The sequence below is a fragment of the Scyliorhinus torazame genome, chromosome X (genome assembly GCF_047496885.1).
Source record: "Scyliorhinus torazame isolate Kashiwa2021f chromosome X, sScyTor2.1, whole genome shotgun sequence".
Classification (NCBI taxonomy): domain Eukaryota; kingdom Metazoa; phylum Chordata; class Chondrichthyes; order Carcharhiniformes; family Scyliorhinidae; genus Scyliorhinus; species Scyliorhinus torazame.
Genome location: NC_092738.1, coordinates 32957956 through 32978862, shown reverse-complemented (window position 1 = coordinate 32978862; position 20907 = coordinate 32957956). Strand labels below are relative to the sequence as shown.

Here is a 20907-nt window from a genome sequence, read left to right as displayed (position 1 = left end):
TGAAAGAGCGAGAGAGGAGACGGGAGTTTGAAAGAGCGAGAGAGGAGACGGGAGTCTGGAAGAGCGAGAGAGGAGACGGGAGTCTGGAAGAGCGAGGAGAGGAGATGGGAGTTTGAAAGAGCGAGAGAGGAGACGGGAGTTTGAAAGTGCAAGTGAGGTGAGGGGCTGGCAAGGGGCGGGTTTAGCACAGTGGGCTAAATAGCTGGCTTGTAATGCAGAACAAGGTCAGCAGCACGGGTTCAATTCCCGTACCGGCCTCCCTGAACAGACGCCAGAATGTGGCGACGAGGGGCTTTTCACAGTAACTTCGTTGGAGCCTACTTGTGACAAATTATTATTTCAGAAAAGGGACCAAAGACAATTCCGCGCCCCCTCTTGTCTGAGAAAGGTAAAATACATGATCGAACTCAGCGGGTATTCATTCTAAGATTACTGCCCCTGCAAAACGAGCAACACGCGGTATTTAAAAATCCACAAGAGACCATTGTGTTTTGGGAATCTTATTCATCCAAAAAAAAAAGCAAATGTATCCTGCCTTCCCCTTTAAGATGCCTGTTTCCCCAACTGTCCAATCAGAAGGTTTAAGGCAGTTTCAAGGCATCCCAAGTGTCAATTTTTCACATTTTAAAATCTGGCAATTCAAACAACCCCACGACTATGTCTTCGGATAAGTGTGGGATAAACTGCGCGTCAGTGGGATCGGGCACAGATAGAGTCCCAAGAGGGAGGTTGTTAACTTGAAGGATGGGTTTCTTGAAACGTTTCGGCCACGGTCCCAGTTGTCTGGTTCGTTTTCGCTTCTCCCCTCTGCCCTGTTGTAGGGGCTTGGGAAAGGAATGATTGCAATTTGTTGTGACTGACAATCTTTGGGGTCCGGACTGTCGCAATACCAAAATAAATCTTGGGTGGTCTTGTTCGATGGAAGGGGCATTTATCATTGCACACGTAGCTCGCAAAGAGGAGCAACTCCCGCCGCTGCAATGGGATCCAGGTAAGGAAGGAATTGCAGAAGAAAACTTCCCTTATTCAAAATGAGACCATCGTTGCTCCCCTGTTAACTGAAGCGGAGAGCAAATAGCAGATTGATAGTGAAGTCAAATGAATTCTCACTTGAGCAACTTGGGGGTGTTCTAACATTTCTAAAACCTGGCTTGCAGCATCGATATTCAGCTGTTTGGCCCCCTTTTTATACTTCTGGGGAAACTATAATTTCTGGTAAAACTTTTGCTCCACTAACTTGCACATTTCTCTCCGACCAATAACATTTGTTAATATGCAAAATCGTTTCCACGTGAATTTTGCTGTTGAATACAAACGTTTATTGATTTTTTCCAGTCTAGCATTTCCACGTTTTCCTTTTTCCCTGGGTGCGGTTTAATTTTCAGTTTTTCGTTTGTCTTGTTAGTTTCTCAGCTGGAAATTAATTTCAGGTAAGTTTCCACTTTTGATACAGCGGCCCCTGGAAGTAAATACATCAGGAATTTCAAAGCTGAATGCTTAATGTTGTGCAGACTGAGGGTTGAGGTTTTTTGGGGAAGGAGATGGAGGGGTCACGAGCCAAAGGGAATGTCCCGGGCCTCCCTGGAATTCCTGGAAATGGGGACACGGTGGAGAACTTGTTTTTAGAATGTTTACTACTTACGTATCCATTATAAAGTACACTTTATGATTTACCACAGTGGGACATTCACTTACTGTCCAAAGATGTGCAGGTTAGGTGGATTGACCATGTTAAATTGTCCCTTAGTGTCCAAAGATGTACAGGTTAGGTGGATTGACCTTGATAAATTGCCCTTAGTGTCCAAAGATGTGCAGGTTAGGTGGATTGGCCATGTTAAATTGTCCCTTAGTGTCCAAAGATGTGCAGGTTAGGTGGATTGGCCATGTTAAATTGTCCCTTAGTGTCCAAAGATGTGCAGGTTAGGTGGATTGGCTGTGTTAAATTGTCCCTTAGTGTCCAAAGATGTGCAGGTTAGGTGGATTGGCTGTGTTAAATTGTCCCTTAGTGTCCAAAGACATGCAAGTTAGATGGATTGGCCATGATAAATTGCCCTTAGTGACCAAGAAAAGGTTAGATGGGGTTATTGAGTAACGGGGATAGGGTGGAAGTGAGGGCTTAAGTGGGTCGGTGCAGACTCGATGGGCCGAATGGCCTCCTTCTGCATTGTATGTTCTATGTACTGAGTCTAACAGAAATTTACCACGTATTGCATTAGAAAACCTGACCTCATTACAGCCTTAGCTCAAACATGGACAAAAGATCTGAATGGTAGTGAGGTGAGAGTGACTGCCCTCGACATCAAGGCAGCATTTGACCGAGTGTGGCATCAAGGAGCCCGAGCTAAACTGGAGCCAGTGGGAATCGGGGAAAACTCTCCGCTGGTTTGACTACCCAGCACAATGGAAGATTATTGTGGTGGTTGGAGGTCAATCACCTCAACTCCAGGACGGCACGGTAGCACAGTGGGTAGCACTGTTGCTTCACAGCGCCAGGGTCCCAGGTTCGATTACCGGCTTGGGTCACTGTCTGTGCGGAGTCTGCACGTTCTCCCCGTGTCTGCGTGGGTTTCCTCCGGGTGCTCCGGTTTCCTCCCACAAGTCCCGAAAGACGTGCTGTTGGGTAATTTGGACATTCTGAATTCTCCCTCTGTGACCCGAACAGGTGCCGGAATGTGGCGACTAGGGGCTTTTCACAGTAACTTCATCGCAGTGTTAATGTGTTAATGTAAGCCTACTTGTGACAATAAAGATTATTATTATTCTTTTATCACTGCAGGAGTTCCTCAGGGTAGTGTCCCAGCTCCAACCGTCTTCAGTTGTCTCCTCAATGGCCTTTCTTCCATCATGAGGTCAGAAGTGGGGATTGTGCAGTCATCCGCAAACATGTTCAGCCATTCGCAACTCCTCCCGCTATCAAAGCAGTCCCTGTCCAAATGCAACAAGACCTGGACAATATCCAGGCTCGGGCTGACAAGTGGCAAGTTACATTCACGCCACACAAGTGCCCAGCAATGACCATCTCCAATAATAGAGGATCTAACCATTGCCCTTTGACATTCAATTACATTACCATTGCTGAATCCTCCTGTATTGACATCCTGGGGGTTACTATTGACCAGAAACTGAACTGGACTAGTCATGTAAATACTGTGGCTACCAGAGCAGGTCAGAGGCTGGGAATCCTGTGGGAGGAACTCACCTCCTGACTCCCCAAAGCCTGTCCACCATCTACAAGGCACAAGTCAGGAGTGTGATGGAATACTCTCCACTTGCCTGGATGAGCGCAGCTCCAACAACACTCAAGAAGCTCAACACCATCCGGGACAAAGCAGCCCCGCTTGATTGGCTCCCCATCCACACACTTTCACTCCCTCCGCTACGAATGAACAGTGGCCACAGAGTGTACCATCTAAATTAAAGATGCACTGCAGGAACTCACCAAAGCTCCATAGGCAGCACCTTCCAAACCCACTACCACCTAGAAGGACAAAGCTAGTCGACAAATGGGATCACCGTCACTGGGAAGTTCCCCTCCAAACCACTCGCCATCCTGACTTTGAATATATTGCCATTCCTTCACTGCTACTGGGTCAAAATCGTGGAAATCCCTCCTTGCACTGGACACTCCACCGAGCACTGGGGTGACGAGCCCCGTGCCCCCGGGCTCTTTGCCTGTGAGCAAAGATGGCTGCTCACCTCCTCGGCTCCCCACAGAAGCCCTTCCGCCAGGTCCATGTTTTTGAACAGGAGTACTAATCGGCGCCAGCGTGAACACTTGCTGGGGAGGCCAATGAATGACGGAAAGCTGTTGAATAGGGGGTGGCTCCCGCTAATTGTATGGAAATAGGGCTTAAAGTGGTGATAATTGGTTTCTCGCCAGGCTACGGAAAGCAGGCCGGTTGCATCGCAAACTGTTTGGCATCTGGCGCGGTTCTCATTTTCTGCCTCTCCCGCTGCTCACCAACCGCGTTTCGCTTGATCGAGAGCGTACCGAGGCCAGAGAATCGCGCCCTGTGTTTTGGCTTTTGCAAGTGTAGGCTGGCTGAGTATATGTACTTTGCCTATTAGGACAAGCAAAAAATCATGCTGTTTGAATCAATTGACCAATTGCTGGGACGTACAGCATACATACCTGGCACCAACTCACAAATTCATATGATGTTGCAGAATTGTGTGGCAGAGGGAATGTCTGTTTGGACTGATTGCAGTATTCTGTTGGTGGAAAATACCACTCGCATAGTAGCAGCTTTAAATGGCTTCTTTTAACCTGTTGTTCAAATGTCTGAGATACTTTGCCTTACCAGGGTAATTTGAGACAGACCAGGCACTTCAGGTTTGAAAGTGGTGGCCTTTTGCACATTGGCACAATACCCAGCAAACCATGAACTGATCAGGATAGCCATTGTCTCGCTGGATAGCTTTGACGGGCTCTATTTCTGCATCAAGCTTGCAAAGTGGGAAAAATGCTGAAACCTTATTTATCCTATTTATGCCTTATTAACAATCTTGTAAATTAAGGACCACATGTCTAGAAACAGGCGTTTCGATAGTGCCTTCACAATCGTAGGACATCCCAAAGTGCTTTACAGCCAGTAAAGTACTTTTGAAATGTAGTCACTGCTGTAATATAAGAAACACCACACCTAATTTACACACCGGATGTTTCCACAAACAGCACGTGATAATGAGTGGGTAATGGTAGAATGGTACAGCACAGGAGGTGGTCCACTGTGTCTGCTGACTCTATGCAAAAAGAACTCAGCTCATTGCGTTCCTTGCCCTTTCATAGAATCATAGGATCCCGACAGTGCAGGAGGCCATTTGGTCCATCGAGTCGGCATCAATCCTTGGAAAGAGCGCCCTACCTTGGCCACGCCCCCTCCCAATCCTCGTAACCACACCTAACCCTTTGGACACTTGAGGGGCAATTGATCATGGCCAATCCACCGAACCTGCACGTCTTTGGACTGTGGGAGGAAACCGGAGCACCCGGAGGAAACCCACGCACACACGGGGAGGATGTGCAGACTCCGCGCAGACACCCGAGGCTGGAATTGAACCCGGGACCCTGGCTCTGTGAGTGCTAACCACTGTGCCGCCTCTAGCCTGCAATTGCTTTCATCAGGTCCATATCCAACTTCCTTTTGTAAGGCCCAATTTAGATTTTCTACCACTATGCTCTCGGGTAATGCATTTCAGATCCTAACCATTGGCTCAGTTTTTTTTTTTAAAAGGTTTTTCCTCATTATGCCTTTTGTTCCTTTGCCAATAACCACAAATCAGTATCCTCTGGTCCGCCACCCTTCCAACAATGGGAATAGTTTCTTTCCATCTACTCTGTTCATACCCTTCATGATTATAAGACCAGAAGACATAGGAGCAGAATTAGGCCACTCGGCCCATCGAGTCTGCTCCGCCATTCAATCATGGCTGTTTTTTTCTCATCCCCATTCTCCTGCCTTCTCCCCGTAACCCCAATCCCCTTATTGATCAAGAGCCTATCTATTTCTGTCTTAAAGACACTCGGTGATTTGGCCTCCACAGCCTTCTGCGGCAAAGAGTTCCACAGATTCACCACCCTCTGGCTGAAGAAATTCCTCCCCATCTGTTTTAAAGGATCGTCCCTTCAGTCTGAGATTGTGTCCTCTGGTTCTAGTTTCTCCTACAAGTGGAAACATCCTCTCCACGTCCACTCTATCCCGGCCTCGCAGTATCCTGTAAGTTTCAATAAGATCCCTCCTCATCCTTCTAAACTCCACCGAGTACAGACCCAGAGTCCTCAACCGTTCCTCATACGACAAGCTCTTCATTCCAGGGATCATTCTTGTGAACCTCCTCTGAACCCTTTCCAAGGCCAGCACATCCTTCCTTAGATACGGGGCCCAATACTGATCACAATACTCCAAATGGGGTCTGACCAGAGCCTTATACAGCCTCAGAAGTACATCCCTGGTCTTGTATTCTAACCCTCTCGACATGAATGCTAACATTGCATTTGCCTTCTTAACTGCTGACTGGTGGATAGCAGGTTAAAGTCCATTTGCAGCTTTTTCCTCTCCGCCAGCAGCCCTATGGTCAGGACTTCCAGGATGGAGTCCACTAGCTGTTGCCTGGCCACCCTCTCTTCCCTATCTCTACTTGCCTTGTGGGCTATGATCTCTCCTCTGATTACGGCCTTCAGTGCCTCCCAAAACGACATTTGCCTTCCTAACTGCCGACTGAACCTGCACGTTAACCTAAGAGAATCGTGAACAAGGACTCCCAAGTCCCTTTGTGCTTCTGATTTCCTCAGCATCTTTCCGTTTAGAAAATAGTCTATGCCTCCACTCCTCCTTCCAAAGTGCAGAACCTCACACTTTTCCACATTGTATTCCATCTGCCACTTCTTTGCCCACTCTCCTAGTCTGTCCAGGTCCTTCTGCAGCCCCCTTGCTTCCTCAATACTACCTGTCCCTCTACAGATCTTTGTATCATCTGCAAACTTAGCAACAGTGCCTTCAGTACCTTCTTCCAGATCATTAATGTATATTGTGAAAAGTTGTGGTCCCAGCACCGACCCCTGAGGCACACCACTAGTCACCGACTGCCATCCTGAAAAAGACCCCTTTATCCCCACTCTCTGCCTTCTGCCAGTCAGCCAATCCTCTATCCATGCCAGGATCTTGCCCGTAACACCATGGGCTCTTAACTTATTTAACAGAACTCCTCTATCAAATCTGCTCTCCACCTTTTCCAGGGAGAACAGCTTCAGCGTCTCCATTCAATTCGCATAATTTAAGCCCCTTATTCCCAGAACACATCCTTCCTAAAGTCTGGTGCCCAGAATTGGATACAATACTCCAGTTGAGGCTGAAACAGTTTTGTAAAGATTCACCATCACCTCCTTGTTTTTCGTACTCTATTTATAAAGCTCAGGATCGTGTCGACCTTTTGAACCACTTTCTCAACCTGCCTTGCCATTTCAATGATTTGTGCACATATACCCCAGGTCTAGGGCAGCACGGTAGCACAAGTGGATAGCACTGTGGCTTCACAGCGCCAGGGTCCCAGGTTCGATTCCCCGCTGGGTCACTGTCTGTGCGGAGTCTGCACATCCTCCCCATGTGTGCGTGGGTTTCCTCCGGGTGCTCCGGTTTCCTCCCACAGTCCAAAGACGTGCAGGTTAGGTGGATTGGCCGTGATAAATTGCCCTTAGTGACCAAAAAAAGGTTAGGAGGGGTTATTGGGTTACGGGGATAGGGTGGAAGTGAGGGCGAAAGTGGGTCGGTGCAGACTCGATGGGCCGAATGGCCTCCTTCTGCACTGTATGTTCTATGTCTATGTCTATGTCTCTCTGTACCTGCACTCCCTTTAGAGTTGCACCCTTTATTTTTATAATGCCTCTCCTTGTTCTTCTTACCAAAATATCCCACTTCACACTTCTGTGCATTAAAATTCATCTCTCATGCCCATTCCACCAGCCTGTCTCTGTCTTCTTAATCTATCACCATCTTCCTCATAGTCCACAATAGTTCCAGATTTTGTATCAACTGCAAATTTTGAAATTGTACCCTGCACACCCAAATCTAGGCCACTAATGTAGATCAAGAAAAGCCGTGGTGTTGGTACTGACCCTGGAGAACCCCAGTACACCCCTTCCTCCAGTCTGAAAAACAATTCTTCACCACGACTTTGTTTTCTGTCTGACGACCAGCGTTATAACCACTTTCCCTGTTATTCCTTGGGCTTAATTTTGCTGGCAAGTCTGTTATGTGCCACTACGTTAAACACCTTTTGGAAATCCATATACACCCCATCAACTGCATTCCCCTTGTCAACCCTCTGTGTTACCTCATCAAAAAACTCCGCCAACTCAATAAAGAATATTTGTGCTTTTGTTAAAAAAAAGTTAGAGTACCCAATTCATTTTTTCCAATTTAAGAGGCAATTTAGCGGGGACTTCCGGTGGTGACCATGGAGGAGTAGGTCGCACATTCAATAGCTCCCGCCTGGAACGAACTTTCGGACCTCTTCCCGTTTTTTCTCAGACTTTATGGGATAGATCGGTGAAGTGGACATAAGAAGGATTCCCTCTGCGATGTATGGCTAATTGGACTAGGGCAGCACGGTAGCATTGTGGATAGCACAATTGCTTCACAGCACCAGGGTCCCAGGTTCGATTCCGGCTTGGGTCACTGTCTGTGCGGAGTCTGCACGTTCTCCCCGTGTGTGCGTGGGTTTCCTCCGGGTGCTCCGGTTTCCTCCCACAGTCCAAAGATGTGCAGGTTAGGTGGATTGGCCATGATAAATTGCCCTTAGTGTTGAGTGGGGTTACTGGGTTATGGGGATAGGGTGGAGGTGTTGACCTTGGGTAGGGCGCTATTTCCAGGAGCCGGTGCAGACTCGATGGGCCGAATGGCCTCCTTCTGCTCTGTAAATTCTATGATTTTTTTTAAAATGGCCGTGTGAAAAGACTCCGCCCTGATAGAGTGAAGCAGTCGGAGCTGGTATCGCGGCGCAGCATGGCGAAGTGTCAGGACCAGGGAGCGGGGGCTCAGTGGTCTCTGGAGCAACAGATGAAGTTCTTTAAGGACTGTCTCACTGAGCTGAAAAAGGAAACGCTGGACCCGATCAAGGCTGCGATCGCTCAAGTGGTATTGAATCAGGCGGCCCAAGGGAAAGCGATACAAGAGATTGAGCTGACGTTGTCCAGCCAGGAGGACTATCTAACCGTGCTGGAGCACAAGGTGGAGGTGTGAGACGATCGCCACAAGAGAATGCAGGAGAAGGTGGAGGACCTTGAGAACAGGTCCAGGAGGCTGAACTTAAGGATCGTTGGCCTCCCTGAAGGAATTGAGGGGTCGAATGCGGGAGCATATGTGGCGGGCATGCTGGAGACGCTGATGGGGCCCGGGGCGTTTTCTCGGCCCCTGGAAGTGGATGGAGCGCACAGAGCCCTCGCAAGGAAGTCTAAGGCGAACGACCCACCGAGGGCCATGGTGGTGTGTTTCCACCGTTTTACGGACAAAGAACTCGTCTTGCGGTGGGCCAAGAAAGAGCGGAGCAGCAGATGAGAGAACAGCGAGGTGCGCATCTACCAGGACCTGGGAGCGGAGCTGGCGAAGAGACGTGCTGAGTTTAACCGGGTGAAGGCGATTCGCTTCAAGAAGGGGGTGAAATTCGGGATGCTGTATCCAGCGCGGTTGGGGGTTACGCACGAAGACCGGCACTTTTACTTTGAGGCACCGGACGATGTATGGACATTTATCAAAGAAAATAAGTTAGAAACGTCTTAAAGGACACTTAAGTCTCGAAGAAGTTATGTGGCGGTGGTTCGTAATTTTTGTATCGTTTCATACAAGATTGTATGTAGTTTGGGGTTAATTATTGGGATGGGGTGGTGGTTTGTGGGTGCTTTGTTTTGCAGGGATTTAATGCGGAGGGGGGAGGGGGCCCTGAAGTTGGTGCTATTCTGTGGGAGGTTGGGTTTTGTTTCAAGTGATTGGTTCTTCATTGGTTTATGTTAATTTCTTTTACTTGAGGTTGTTTACTTCCTGGGGAATGCAATGTTGTTAAATGGTTTATTCATGGAGGGAGAGGGGTTCGAACAATAGGGAGCCAGACTGTTTGGCACCAGGGGTGGGGGTTATCGGGGTCAGCATGGGTCAGCTGACTCTCGGAAGCGCGGTGGGGGGGTGAGCAAGTGCTAAGGCGGTGCTTGACCTGGGGGATTGAGTTTCGGGTGCTGTTGTGGGGGGGAGGGGGAAGAGGGGGAGGCTGCTTTGCTGACAGGGGAGGAACTATTATTGGGGAACAAATGGGAGGTCGGGAATGGCTGCTGCTCATGGGGGTGCTCGGGGAAGCGGGGGGCGCGGGCTCGGGGCTGGTCAAAAAAAGGTTATGGCTAGTCCGGGGGGGGGGGGGGGGCAAGCCGGGCAGCAGCCCCCTCCCCCCGTCCAGGCTGATTACATGGACTGTGAGAGGTTTGAATGGGCCGGTCAAAAGGGCTCGCGTTTTCGCGCATTTAAAGGGGCTGAAGGCAGACGTAGCAATGCTTCAGGAGGCACATCTACAGATTATAGACCAGACGAGATTGAGAAAGGGGTGGGTTGGTCAGGTGTTTCACTCTGGGCTGGACTCAAAGACCAGGGGGGTAGCGATATTGATCAGTAAGCGAGTGGCGTTTGAGGCTGGAAGAATTGTGGCAGATAAGGGGGGTAGATATATAATGGTGAGTGGGAAGTTGGAGGGTGTACGAGTGGTGCTTGTGAACGTATGTGCTCTGAAGGTGGTGCGCCAACTGAGACGAGCAAGGGGTGCAGTTTACGAACATGGAGATGAGGCGTATGTTAGCAGGTCCGCTCCGGAGGGAGGCAGCAGTTAGAGAAATTGTTCAGGTGAGGGATGGGGCAGGGAAGTTGGTGGTGGCTCCGGATCTGACTAACAGGGTCTTTGAGGAATTTTATGAGAGGTTGTCCAGGTCAGAGCCACCTGGGGGAGACCGTGAGATGCTGGAATTTCTAGATGGGTTGGAGTACCCGAGGTGGGGGAGGGGGACAGGGCTACACTAGAAGGAGCGATAGTGGAGCAGGAGATAAAGGATGCGATTGGGCGGATGCAGTCGGGGAAGGTGGCAGGGCCGGATGGGTTTCCGGTGGAATATTATAAAAAATTCAAAGATAAGCTGGCACCGCTGATGGTGGGATGTTTGAAGAGGCGATAGGGAAGGGGGTGTTACCACAAACTTTGGGGCAGGCATCGATTTACCTGTTGCTAAAAAAAGATAAGGATCCGCCAGAGTGTGGGTCATATAGCACCTAGCGCCTGCCCGGTGCTAGGGTGCGGGGCATCTCTGACCGGCTTGAAAGGATACTGGAGAGGGAGGGGGAGGATCCAGTTGTTGTGGTCCATGTCGGTACCAACAACATAGGCAAGTCTAGAAAAGAGGACCTGTTTAGAGATTATAAAGAAGTAATCAGTGGGAAGCGTAGCTGCTTAGGAATACAAAAAAACACGAACAGACAAAACTCAGGAGAGGTTACGATAGTCCCCATCCCACAAAATATGACAGTGTATGGAAAGGCTCAGTAAACCAAGGTCCACCACACTAAGAAAACAAAAAGGGACGGTCAATAGAGAATTAAAGGTGCTATATTTAAATGCGCGCAGTGTACGGAACAAGGTAGATGAGTTTGTGGCCCAGATTGTGACTGGCAGGTATGATGTGGTAGGCATCACAGAGACATGGTTGCAGGGGGTTCAGGACTGGCATTTAAACATCCAGGGATTCACAACCTATCGAAAAGACAGAGAGGTGGGCAGAGGGGGCGGGGTTGCCTTGTTAATTAGGAATGAAATTAAATCAATAGCACTAAACGACATCGGGTCAGATGATGTGGAGTCTGTGTGGGTAGAGTTGAGGAACCACAAAGGCAAAAAAACCATAATGGGAGTTATGTACAGGCCTCCTAACAGTGGTCAGGACCGGGGGCACAAAATGCACCACGAAATAGAAAGTGCATGTCAGAAAGGCAAGGTCACAGTGATCATGGGGGACTTCAATATGCAGGTGGACTGGGTAAATAATGCTGCCAGTGGACCCAAGGAAAGGGAATTCATTGAATGTTTACAGGAGGGCTTTTTGGAACAGCTTGTGATGGAGCCCACGAGGGAACAGGCCACTCTGGACTTAGTGTTATGTAATGAGCCAGACTTGATTAAAGATCTTAAAGTAAGGGAACACTTCGGAGGCAGTGATCATAATATGGTAGAATTCAATCTCCAATTTGAAAGAAAGAAGGTAGAATCAGATGTAAAGGTGTTACAGTTAAATAAAGGTAACTACAGGGGCATGAGGGAGGAACTGACGAAAATCGACTGGGAGCAGAGCCTAGTGGGAAAGACAGTAGAACAGCAATGGCAGGAGTTTCTGGGAGTAATTGAGGACACAGTACAGAGGTTCATCCCAAAGAAAAGAAAGGTTATCAGAGGGGGGATTAGGCAGCCATGGCTGACAAAGGAAGTTAGGGAATGCATCAAAGCAAAAGAGAAAGCCTAGAATGTGGCAAAGAGTACTGGGAAGTCAGAAGATTGGGAAGGCTACAAAAACAAACCGAGGATAACAAAGAGAGAAATAAGGAAAGAGAGGATCAATTATGAAGGTAGGCTAGCCAGTAACATTAGGAATGATAGTAAAAGTTTCTTTAAATACATTAAAAACAAACGGGAGGCAAAAGTAGACATTGGGCCGCTCCAAAATGACGCTGGTAATCTAGTGATGGGAGACAAGGAAATAGCTGAGGAACTGAATAAGTACTTTGCGTCAGTCTTCACAGTAGAAGACATGAGTAATATCCCAACAATTCCGGAGAGTCAGGGGGCAGAGTTGAATATGGTAGCCATCACAAAGGAGAAAGTGCTAGAGAAACTAAGAGGTCTAAAAATTGATAAATCTCCGGGCCCAGATGGGCTACATCCTAGAGTTCTAAAGGAGATAGCTGAAGAAATAGTGGAGGCGTTAGTTATGATCTTTCAAAAGTCACTGGAGTCAGGGAAAGTCCCAGAGGATTGGAAAATCGCTGTTGTAACCCTCCTGTTCAAGAAGGGAACAAGGATAAAGATGGAAAATTATAGGCCAATTAGCCTAACCTCGGTTGTTGGCAAGCTTCTAGAATCCATTGTTAAGGATGAGATTTCTAAATTCTTGGAAGTGCAGGGTCGGATTAGGACAAGTCAGCATGGATTTAGTAAGGGGAGGTCATGCCTGACAAACCTGTTAGAGTTCTTTGAAGAGATAACAAATAGGTTAGACCAAGGAGAGCCAATGGATGTTATCTATCTTGACTTCCAAAAGGCCTTTGATAAGGTGCCTCACGGGAGACTGCTGAGTAAAATAAGGGCCCATGGTATTTGAGGCAAGGTACGAACATGGATTGACGATTGGCTGTCAGGCAGAAGGCAGAGAGTTGGGATAAAAGGTTCTTTTTCGGAATGGCAACCGGTGACGAGTGGTGTCCCGCAGGGTTCAGTGTTGGGGCCACAGCTGTTCTCTTTATATATTAACGATCTAGATGACGGGACTGGGGGCATTCTGGCTAAGTTTGCCGATGATACAAAGATAGGTGGAGGGGCAGGTAGTATGGAGTAGGTGGGGAGGCTGCAGAAAGATTTAGACAGTTTAGGAGAGTGGTCCAAGAAATGGCTGATGAAATTCAACATGGGCAAGTGCGAGGTCTTGCACTCTGGGGAAAAAAAGAATAGAGGCATGGACTATTTTCTAAATGGTGACAAAATTCATAATGCTGAAGTGCAAAGGGACTTGGGAGTCCTAGTCCAGGATTCTCTAAAGGTAAACTTGCAGGTTGAGTCCGTAATTAAGAAAGCAAATGCAATGTTGTCATTTATCTCGAGGCTTGGAATATAAAAGCAGGGATGTACTTCTGAAGCTTTATAAAGCATTAGTTAGGCCCCATTTAGAATACTGTGAGCAATTTTGGGCCCCACACCTCAGGAAGGACATACTGGCACTGGAGCGGGTCCAGCGGAGATTCACACGGATGATCCCAGGAATGGTAGGCCTAACATACGATGAACGTCTGAGGATCCTGGGATTATATTCATTGGAGTTTAGGAGGTTGAGGGGAGATCTAATAGAAACTTACAAGATAATGAATGGCTTAGATAGGGTGGATGTAGGGAAGTTGTTTCCATTAGCAGGGGAGACTAGGACCCGGGGGCACAGCCTTAGAATAAAAGGGAGTCACTTTAGAACAGAGATGAGGAGAAATTTTTTCAGCCAGAGAGTGGTGGGTCTGTGGAATTCATTGCCACAGAGGGCGGTGGAGGCCGGGACGTTGAGTGTCTTTAAGACAGAAGTTGATAAATTCCTCGAGAAATCAAGAATTAAGGGCTATGGAGAGAGAGCGGGTAAATGGGGTTGAAATCAGCCATGATTGAATGGTGGAGTGGACTCGATGGGCCGAATGGCCTTACATCCGCTCCTATGTCTTATGGTCTATGGTCTTATCTAGGCCCATATCACTTTTAAACGTGGACGCAAAGATATTGACGAAGGTACTGGCGGGTAGGCTGGAGGAGTGCCTCCCGAAGGTGAAAGGTGAAGATCAGATGGGATTCGTCAGAGGGAGGCAGCTCTTTTCAACGTTAGAAGGGCATTGAACGTGGTTATGGCACCGGCAGAGGGGAAGGAAACAGAGGTGGGTGTGGCATTGGACGCTGAGAAGGCGTTTGACTGGGTAAAATGGGGGTACTTGAAGGCAGTTCTGGAGCGGTTTCGGATTGGACTAAGATTTGTGAACTGGATGGAGGTACTATACAAGGAGCCGAGGGCGAGTGTCCGCACAGACAACATCAGCTCGAGATACTTTGCTCTCCACCGTGGGACTAGGCAGGGATGTCCGATGTCTCCCCCCCCCCCTGCTGTTTCCACTCGCGATTGAGCCGTTGGCCATCGCATTAAGAAGTTTGGGGGTATGGAAAGGAATAGTGCAGGGGGGGGGAGAGGGGGTGGGATAGAGCATAGGGTGTTCTTATATGCCGATAACTTGCTGTTATACGTGTCGGAACGGAGTGTGTCGATAGGGGGAATATTGGAGCTGCTTCGAGTGTTTGGGTCTTTCTCGGGGTACAAGCTGAATCTAGACGAGTGAGTATTTTGTGGTGTCTCGGCCGGGGGTGGGGGCAGGAGTGAGGGGGCTGCCATTCCGTAGGGCAGGGACTCATTTTAGGTACCTGGGGGTGCAGGTTGCCCATATCAAAGCTCCAAAACCTAGGACTTGGCTCCTCCCTCTGCAACTGTATCCTCGACTTTCTGACCCACAGACCACAATCCTTAAGAATAAACAACAACTTTTCCTCCACGATAGTCCCCCATACCGGGGCCCCGCAAGGCTGCGTACTTAGCCCCCTACTCTACTCCCTGTACACACACGACTGCGTGGCAAGATTTGGCTGCAACTCCATCTACAAGTTTGCTGACGACACGACTGTAGTGGGTCGGATCTCGAACAATGATGAGTCCGAATACAGGAGGGAGATAGAAAACCGAGTGGAGTGGTGTAGCGACAACAATCTCTCCCTCAATGCCAGCAAAACTAAAGAGCTGGTCATTGACTTCAGGAAGCAAAGTATTGTACACACCCCTCTCAGCGAGGTGGAGATGGTTAGCAGTTTCAAATTCCTAGGGGTGCACATCTCCAAAAATCTGTCCTGGTCCACCCACGTCGACGCTACCACCAAGAAAGCACAACAGCGCCTATACTTCCTCAGGAAACTAAGGAAATTCGGCATGTCCACATTAATCCGTACCAACTTTTACAGATGCACCATAGAAAGCATCCTATCGGGCTGCATCACAGCCTGGTATGGCAACTGCTCGGCCCAGGACCGCAAGAAACTTCAGAGAGTCGTGAACACCGCCCAGTCCATCACACGAACCTGCCTCCCATCCATTGACTCCATCTACACCTCCCGCTGCCTGGGGAAAGCGGGCAGTATAATCAAAGATCCCTCCCACCCGGCTTACTCACTCTTCCAACTTCTTCCATCGGGCAGGAGATACAGAAGTCTGAGAACACGCACGAACAGATTCAAAAACAGCTTCTTCCCCACTGTCACCAGACTCCTAAATGACCCTCTTATGGACTGAACTGATCGCTCCACACATCTTCTCTACTGTGTAGTACTACACTCCTGTATGCTTCACCCGATGCCTGTGCCTATGTATTTACATTGGGCAAACATATATTTTATACAAAGTAATTTCTTTTCATGTACAGAATGATCGGTTTGAGCTGTACACAGAACAATCCTCGGTACACGTGACAATAAACAAATCCAAATAATGTCTTTCCAAGAAGTCTCTGCAGTGCTTTAGGTGTGTTTACACGGTGAGGAAGAATGTGTCCGTGTACAAAAGCTACGTTGGAAACAGCTGCAATTCGGTCTGGCAGCAGTTCAGTGTTAACAGCCTGAGCAGTCATTTCTGAGCCTGTAGCACCCCCAGGTGGAGAGTGGTATAATGGCAACTCATCAAAACTTTTGCAACTAATTTAATTTAAGTGGCAGAGCAACCTGCAAGCGCTGTCAAATTGAGTATTTCTCTGCAAACGAACAAGGAAATGTACAGCACAGGAACAGGCCCTTCGGCCCTCCAAGCCTGCGCCGACCATGCTGCCCGTCTAAACTACAATCTCCTACACTTCCGGGGTCCGTATCCCTCTATTCCCGTCCTATTCATGATGTGGCGATGCCGGCGTTGGACTGGGGTGAGCACAGTAAGAAGTCTTACAACACCAGGTTGAAGTCCAACGGGTTTAGAACATAACATAGGACTGTACAGCACAGTACAGGCCCTTCGGCCCACGATGTTGTGCCGAACTAGTCTGAAACTAAGATCAAATCAACCTGCTCCCAATCATTCTAGTGCACTCCATATGCCTATCCAATAACCGCTTGAAAGCTCCTAAAGTGTCCGACTCCACTACCATAGCTGGGAGTGCGTTCCACACCCCAACCACTCCGAGTAAAGAACCTACCTCGGACATCCCTTCTATATCTCCCACCCTGAATCTTATAGTTATGCCCCCTTGTAACAGCTACATCCACCCGAGGAAATAGTCTCTGAACGTCCACTCTATCTATCCCTCTCATCATCTTATACACCTCAATTAAGTCACCTCTCATCCTCCTTCGCTCCAATGAGAAAAGCCCTAGCTCCCTCAACCTTTCCTCATAAGACCTATCCTGCAAACCAGGCAGCATCCTGGTAAATCTCCTTTGTACCCTTTCCAATGCTTCCACATCCTTCCTATAATGAGGTGACCAGAACTGCACGCAATACTCCAAATGTGGTCTCACCAGGGTCCGGTACAGTTGCAGCATAACCTCACGGCTCTTAAACTCAATCCCCCTGTTAATAAACGCTAACACACGATAGGCTCTCTTCACGGCTCTATCCACTTGGGTGGCAACTTTCAGAGATCTGTGGACATGAACCCCAAAATCTCTCTGTTCCTCCACATTCCTCACCAACCCTGTTGTTGACCCTGTAATCCACATTCAAATTTTTTCTACCAAAATGAATCCCCTTGCACTTATCAGGGTTAAACTCCATCTGCCATTTTTCGGCCCAGCTCTGCATCCTATCAATGTCTCTTTGCCGCCTACAACTGCCCTCCACCTCGTCCACTACTCCACCAATCTTGGTGTCATCAGCAAATTTACTGACCCACCCTTCAGCCCCCTCCTCCAAGTCATTGATAAAAATCACAAATAGCAAATAACAAATAGTTTGTTTCAAATCACTAGCTTTCGGAGCACTGCTCCTTCCTCAGGTGAATGAAGAGGAAGGAGGAGTGCTCCTGAGGAGGGAGCAGCGCTCCGAAAGCTAGTGATTTGAAACAAACCTGTTGGACTTTAACCTGGTGTTGGAAGACTTCTTACCATCCTATTCATGTATTTGTCAAGATGCCCCTTAAATGTCACTATCGTCCCTGCTTCCACCACCTCCTCCGGCAGCGAGTTCCAGGCACCCACTACCCTCTGTGTTTTTAAAAAAAAAAAAAACTTGTCTTGTACATCTCCTCTAAACCTTGCCCCTCGCACCTGAAACCTATGCCCCCTAGTAATTCACCCCTCTGGGAAAAAGTCTCTATTTAAAGTTAGGATGGAAGAAAGGAGGAACAACAAGGCGTTACAATGGGATGGGTGTTAATTGTGTCTTAATGTAGCAAAACTCTTCACTGAAGCAAAATATTTGCAACCATTGTGAATTGTGGGAGCAACTGAGCAAAGTAGGGGTCAAATTATTTTTCAGGAGGCTTTTGAAGACCTGGTTGGTCATTGATTTGACAGGGGAGATTTGAAACCTTTATTTTTTCTTTCAATCTTTGGTTATGTGCAGGTTCTGCTCACGACGTGTTGTCGACCAAGTCTTGTGGCAGGAATATCTTCAGCTTGCTCTTCTGGTGCTTTTCTGCGCAGAATGTCCGCCAGTTTCCAGAAGGTTCCAAGCACGCAATCCCACCAAAGGAAAGTGGTCCTGTATCTAAGGCAAGTACACCTTCTGGCTTGTTGTCCCTGTCATCTCCCCACCCTTTAGTACCAGCTGTGGCTCAGTGGGTAGCATTCTTGTTGAGTCACAGGCTCTGGGTTCATGTCCCCCACACTGTGCAGTACTGAGAGTGCGGCATTGTTGCAGGCGCAGCCTTTTGGTGAGATGTTAAACTGACGGCCCTCTTGGGTGAACATCCAAGATCTCACTGCACTATTTTGATGAAGAGTAGGGGAAATATCCCTGGTGGCCTGGCCAATAATTTATCTCTCGCCCAACATCACTGAAACAGATTATCTCACCTTACTATTTGTGGACTGTTGCTATGTGCAAATTGGCTGCCACTTATGACAGTGACTATATTTCGAAAAGTATTTCATTGGCTGGGAAATGCCTTGAGATAACATAGAACATGCAGTGCAGAAGGAGGCCATTCGGCCCATCGAGTCTGCACCGACCCACTTAAGCCCACACCTCCACCCTATCCCCATAACCCAAGAACCCCTCCTAACCTTTTTGGTCACTAAGGGCAATTTATCATGACCAATCCACCTAACCTGCACATCTTTGGACTGTGGGAGGAAACCGGAGCACCCGGAGGAAACCCACGCACACACTGGGAGAACGTGCAGACTCCGCACAGTGCCTGGTGATTGTGAAAAGCACTATATAAATGCAATACTTTTTTTCTTTCCACTCTTGAAGGTGTTGAGTCTGCCTTTTGTTAACACTGGCACCTCACCAAAGTGGTAAACTATTCTACCACTGGAGGGAAGGGAGACATCGAAGCCTGATCCCGTACTGCCCCTGCAGAGATTGGCTAAGTCTGCATAGGTTGAGAATTGAATCTGAAACTTTCTAGATCTATAAGAGTTCACAGCATGAACATGCTATCAGGTCTGTCTCAGCTCTTTGCTCAAGCAACCCAAAGCCAATCCCACTGACCCACTCTCTTAGTCCCACTCTCTTAAGCAATTACTCTCTCCCCATAGTCCGAGATCTTCCGAGATCGAGCTTAAATAGCTATCCAGATTTCTCTCAAAAATGCAGTAGTTTCTGCATCAACTGCTTGACGAATGTTATGATCCAAAGAAGTGCAGGTTAGGTGGATTGGCCATGCTAAGTTGCCCTTAGTGTCCAAAAAGGTTAGATGGGGTTATTGGGTTCCGGGGATAGGGTGGAAGTGAGGGTTTGGGTGGGTTGGTGCAGACCCGATGGGCCGAATGGCCTCCTTCTGCACTGTATGTTTCATGGCCAGACCCTGGGTCGTGAGGGGAGATCCAGTTCGGAACCAATAAAGGTAGATGAAGTTTGAGATTCGAGATGCTTACTAAGTGATTAAATCCAGAAGATTTTACCTGTTTAAGTTCAGAAAGACAAATGTATTTACAGTATCTATTTTATGCTCTAATGTTCATGGTAAGTGTTGGGGTGTATGTGAATTGACAGATGAACTGTGGTCAAACACACTGCACTACACAATATATGACACGTGACCAAAACTGATTCAAAGGATTTCTCCTCAGTAAGCTTAAACTTCAGCTTTCTCAGAGTTTCCCATTTTCACATTTGAAGATCTCGCCCTGAAATTCTCTCCAAACATTGGTCTCGCTCGGAAGGCTTCAACAGCGACCCACCTCGCAGGGTTTCAATCTCTCCTCCTGAGATTCTTCCCCGGAATCTCCCAAGTATACTCCAGTTTCCCCTCCGAAGCACAATTTCAGATCTTCAGCTGTGCCAAGCAGAACACCACTGCTTCAAAGGGATACCTTTACCCCAAAGGAACTGGGGCCCGTAGGCCCCACCCTTCGGCTGCCTTCTCTGATCCTCCGGGCCTCTCGTGCCAATTTCGCTCAAAGTCTGCTCCTTGTAGCACTTTCTTTTAATTTGGACCCTCTTGACTCCTTTCTTTTAAATTAACTTAATAGGACCTATTTGTTCCCCTGTCTTTTATCCCTTTTGGGAGCGCTCCTGTGCTTGGGACATTTATTCCATAGAAGGCACTCTCTACCAAGTCATCGGGCCTGGGTATTTGCACTGTTCTTTTTTCTCTCCTGCATAGGGCCATTCCTCAGCCTGAAGAACAAAAATATCCTAACTGTGCATGTGTAGCCAGTTCCTGGCTGGTACATGGATCAATGTGTGAGGATCGTTGGAAATCGGAATCCTTGACCTGCAAACTCTGATACATAGAACATACAGTGCAGAAGGAGGCCATTCGGCCCATCAAATCTGCACCGACCCACTTAAGCCCTCGCTTCCATCCTATCCCTGTAACCCAATAATCCCTCCTAACCCTTTTTTTTTTGATGTGGAGATGCCGGCGTTGGACTGGGGTGAGCACAGTACGAAGTCTTCCAACACCAGGTTAAAGTCCAACAGGTTTGTTTCGATGTCACTAGCTTTCGGAGCGCTGCTCCTTCCTCAGGTGAATGAAGAGGTATGTTCCAGAAACACATATATAGACAAATTCAAAGATGCCAAACAATGCTTGGAATGCGAGCATTAGCAGGTGATTAAATCTTTACAGATCCAGAGATGGGGTAACCCCAGGTTAAAGAGGTGTGAATTGTGTCAAGCCAGGACAGTTGGTAGGATTTTGCAGGCCAGATGGTGGGGGATGAATGTAATGTGACATGAATCCCAGGTCCCGGTTGAGGCCGCACTCATGTGTGCGGAACTTGGCTATAAGTTTCTGCTCGGCGATTCTGCGTTGTCGCGCGTCCTGAAGGCCGCCTTGGAGAACGCTTACCCGGAGATCAGAGGCTGAATGCCCTTGACTGCTGAAGTGTTCCCCGACTGGAAGGGAACATTCCTGCCTTTTTTTTTTTGGTCACTAAGGGCAATTTAGCATG

At 48.1% G+C, this 20907-nt stretch overlaps 1 protein-coding gene across 2 annotated transcripts in view; it reads left to right on the top strand.

Moving 5' to 3' along the window:
- The first annotated feature begins 669 nt into the window (after nucleotides 1–669).
- The window catches only part of LOC140405504 (carboxy-terminal domain RNA polymerase II polypeptide A small phosphatase 2-like), a 32748-nt gene continuing 12510 nt past the window's right edge, over nucleotides 670–20907 (top strand). For both annotated transcript variants that reach the window (XM_072494022.1, XM_072494023.1), the window contains exons 1-2: nucleotides 670–991; nucleotides 17903–18051. In XM_072494022.1, the coding sequence (XP_072350123.1) occupies nucleotides 919–991; nucleotides 17903–18051 (222 nt within the window). In that variant the 5' untranslated portion in view covers nucleotides 670–918. The remainder of the gene's footprint in view (nucleotides 992–17902; nucleotides 18052–20907) is intronic.